This window comes from Austrofundulus limnaeus, unplaced genomic scaffold (genome assembly GCF_001266775.1).
Source record: "Austrofundulus limnaeus strain Quisiro unplaced genomic scaffold, Austrofundulus_limnaeus-1.0 Scaffold310, whole genome shotgun sequence".
NCBI lineage: Eukaryota > Metazoa > Chordata > Actinopteri > Cyprinodontiformes > Rivulidae > Austrofundulus > Austrofundulus limnaeus.
The window spans coordinates 452,712-454,078 of record NW_013952712.1 but is presented as its reverse complement, the minus strand read 5'-3'; the positions used below and the strand labels follow the sequence as shown (position 1 = coordinate 454,078).

General features: G+C 51.9%; 1 protein-coding gene across 3 annotated transcripts in view; it reads right to left on the bottom strand.

Moving 5' to 3' along the window:
* bcor (BCL6 corepressor) overlaps positions 1–1,367 on the bottom strand; it is a 33,980-nt gene that overhangs the window by 11,065 nt on the left and 21,548 nt on the right. For all 3 annotated transcript variants that reach the window (XM_014021906.1, XM_014021907.1, XM_014021905.1), the window contains one exon: positions 335–619. In XM_014021906.1, coding sequence (XP_013877360.1) covers positions 335–619 — 285 coding nt within the window. The remainder of the gene's footprint in view (positions 1–334; positions 620–1,367) is intronic.

The window sequence follows — 1,367 nt, the reverse complement described above, 5'->3', positions numbered from 1 at the left end:
GAGAGAGAGAGAGAGAGAGAGAGAGAGAGAGAGAGAGAGAGAGACAGAGACAGAGAGAGGAGACGGGTAATAGGATGGAGATGTGAGATAGAGAGAAATGATACAAAAAGGAAGGAGATAGAAAACGAGAGGTGCAAGAGAGAAATTTGAAGAATCCTTAAAAAACAGAGCAGAACAACGTCTGCCAGAGTCGCAGACAGGAACAAAGTGTGGGAAGAAAATGAGCTCAATTTAGAAAAAGAGAGTTAAGATTTGGAGGAGACGAAGTAAAAGAGCATAAAATGTGAAGAGAGGAGATAAGTGGGGTGGGAGGGGTTTGAGTGAAGCCCATTACCTCGTAGCCGAGCCGTGCCGCTCTCTGCAGCAGAGTCTCCCCGGCGTTCTTGTTCACGATCAGCCGCCGAGCCTCTGGTGGGATGGGACGCATGGGTGAGGGGTCTGGTGGAGGGGGGGTCCCGTGCAGTCCCGCTGCCTCCTCCGGTGGCGCTCTGCTGTTCGCCTGGGGCTGCAGGGAGGGCGGACAGAGCGCGGCGGTGGGGGAGCTGGGCTTCAGCGGAGAGCTGGGATAATGATTAGGAGAGGCGTCTCTCTTCCTCGGAGCGCTGCGCTGCTCAGTCGGCTGAGGGGGAGAGTGGGAGAGAAGTGTGAGAGGCGCTGCCACGTAGCAGAAGGGACACAGCAACACTTGAGGCCAAATGGACGACACAGCACAAATCTGCAGCCACGCAAAAAAAAAAAAAAAATCACAAAACTTAAAATAAAATCACATTTTTAATCATTTGATACCTTTCTATCTTCCTGCTCACACACAGAGGGACGCTTTATTTTATCACAAAACAAGCTGATTATGTTTTGCTAACACATTATGCATCAATAAATGAAAGAAAAAAAATCTCAGACAGCTTTCACACCAAGTGTTCACACCCCAAACACTGCAGGCTGTCACGCTGCTTTTCCTTTAATCGCCGAACCAACAGAGCTCTTCAAGAGCAACGCGCCGGAGCAAGAGTCGCCCGTCTGCACTTGTGTGAGAGCGTGCGATCGGTGCGTGTCCTCGCAGTGGAATTCCGTGTCGAAGCAGCTGTCAGGCTGCAGAGGAGGAGCAGGGGACGGAAGAAGCACAGCAGAAAAACACTCTACCCCCCCCTTTGAACTTCACTGTGGCTGCCACATTCCTCCGACTCACCCCGGACTGAGCATGATGTGGAACTGCTCCGGGGTTTCTGCTGTCAGGAATGCTCACCAATGCGCAGACACTCACTCGCACGCAAAACAACACAGATGACACACGCTCTACAATTAAGGCCAGAGACCAAACACGGACAAGAGAGTAGAAGGAAAGGAAGGGGAGTGGGACTGTGGGGGGG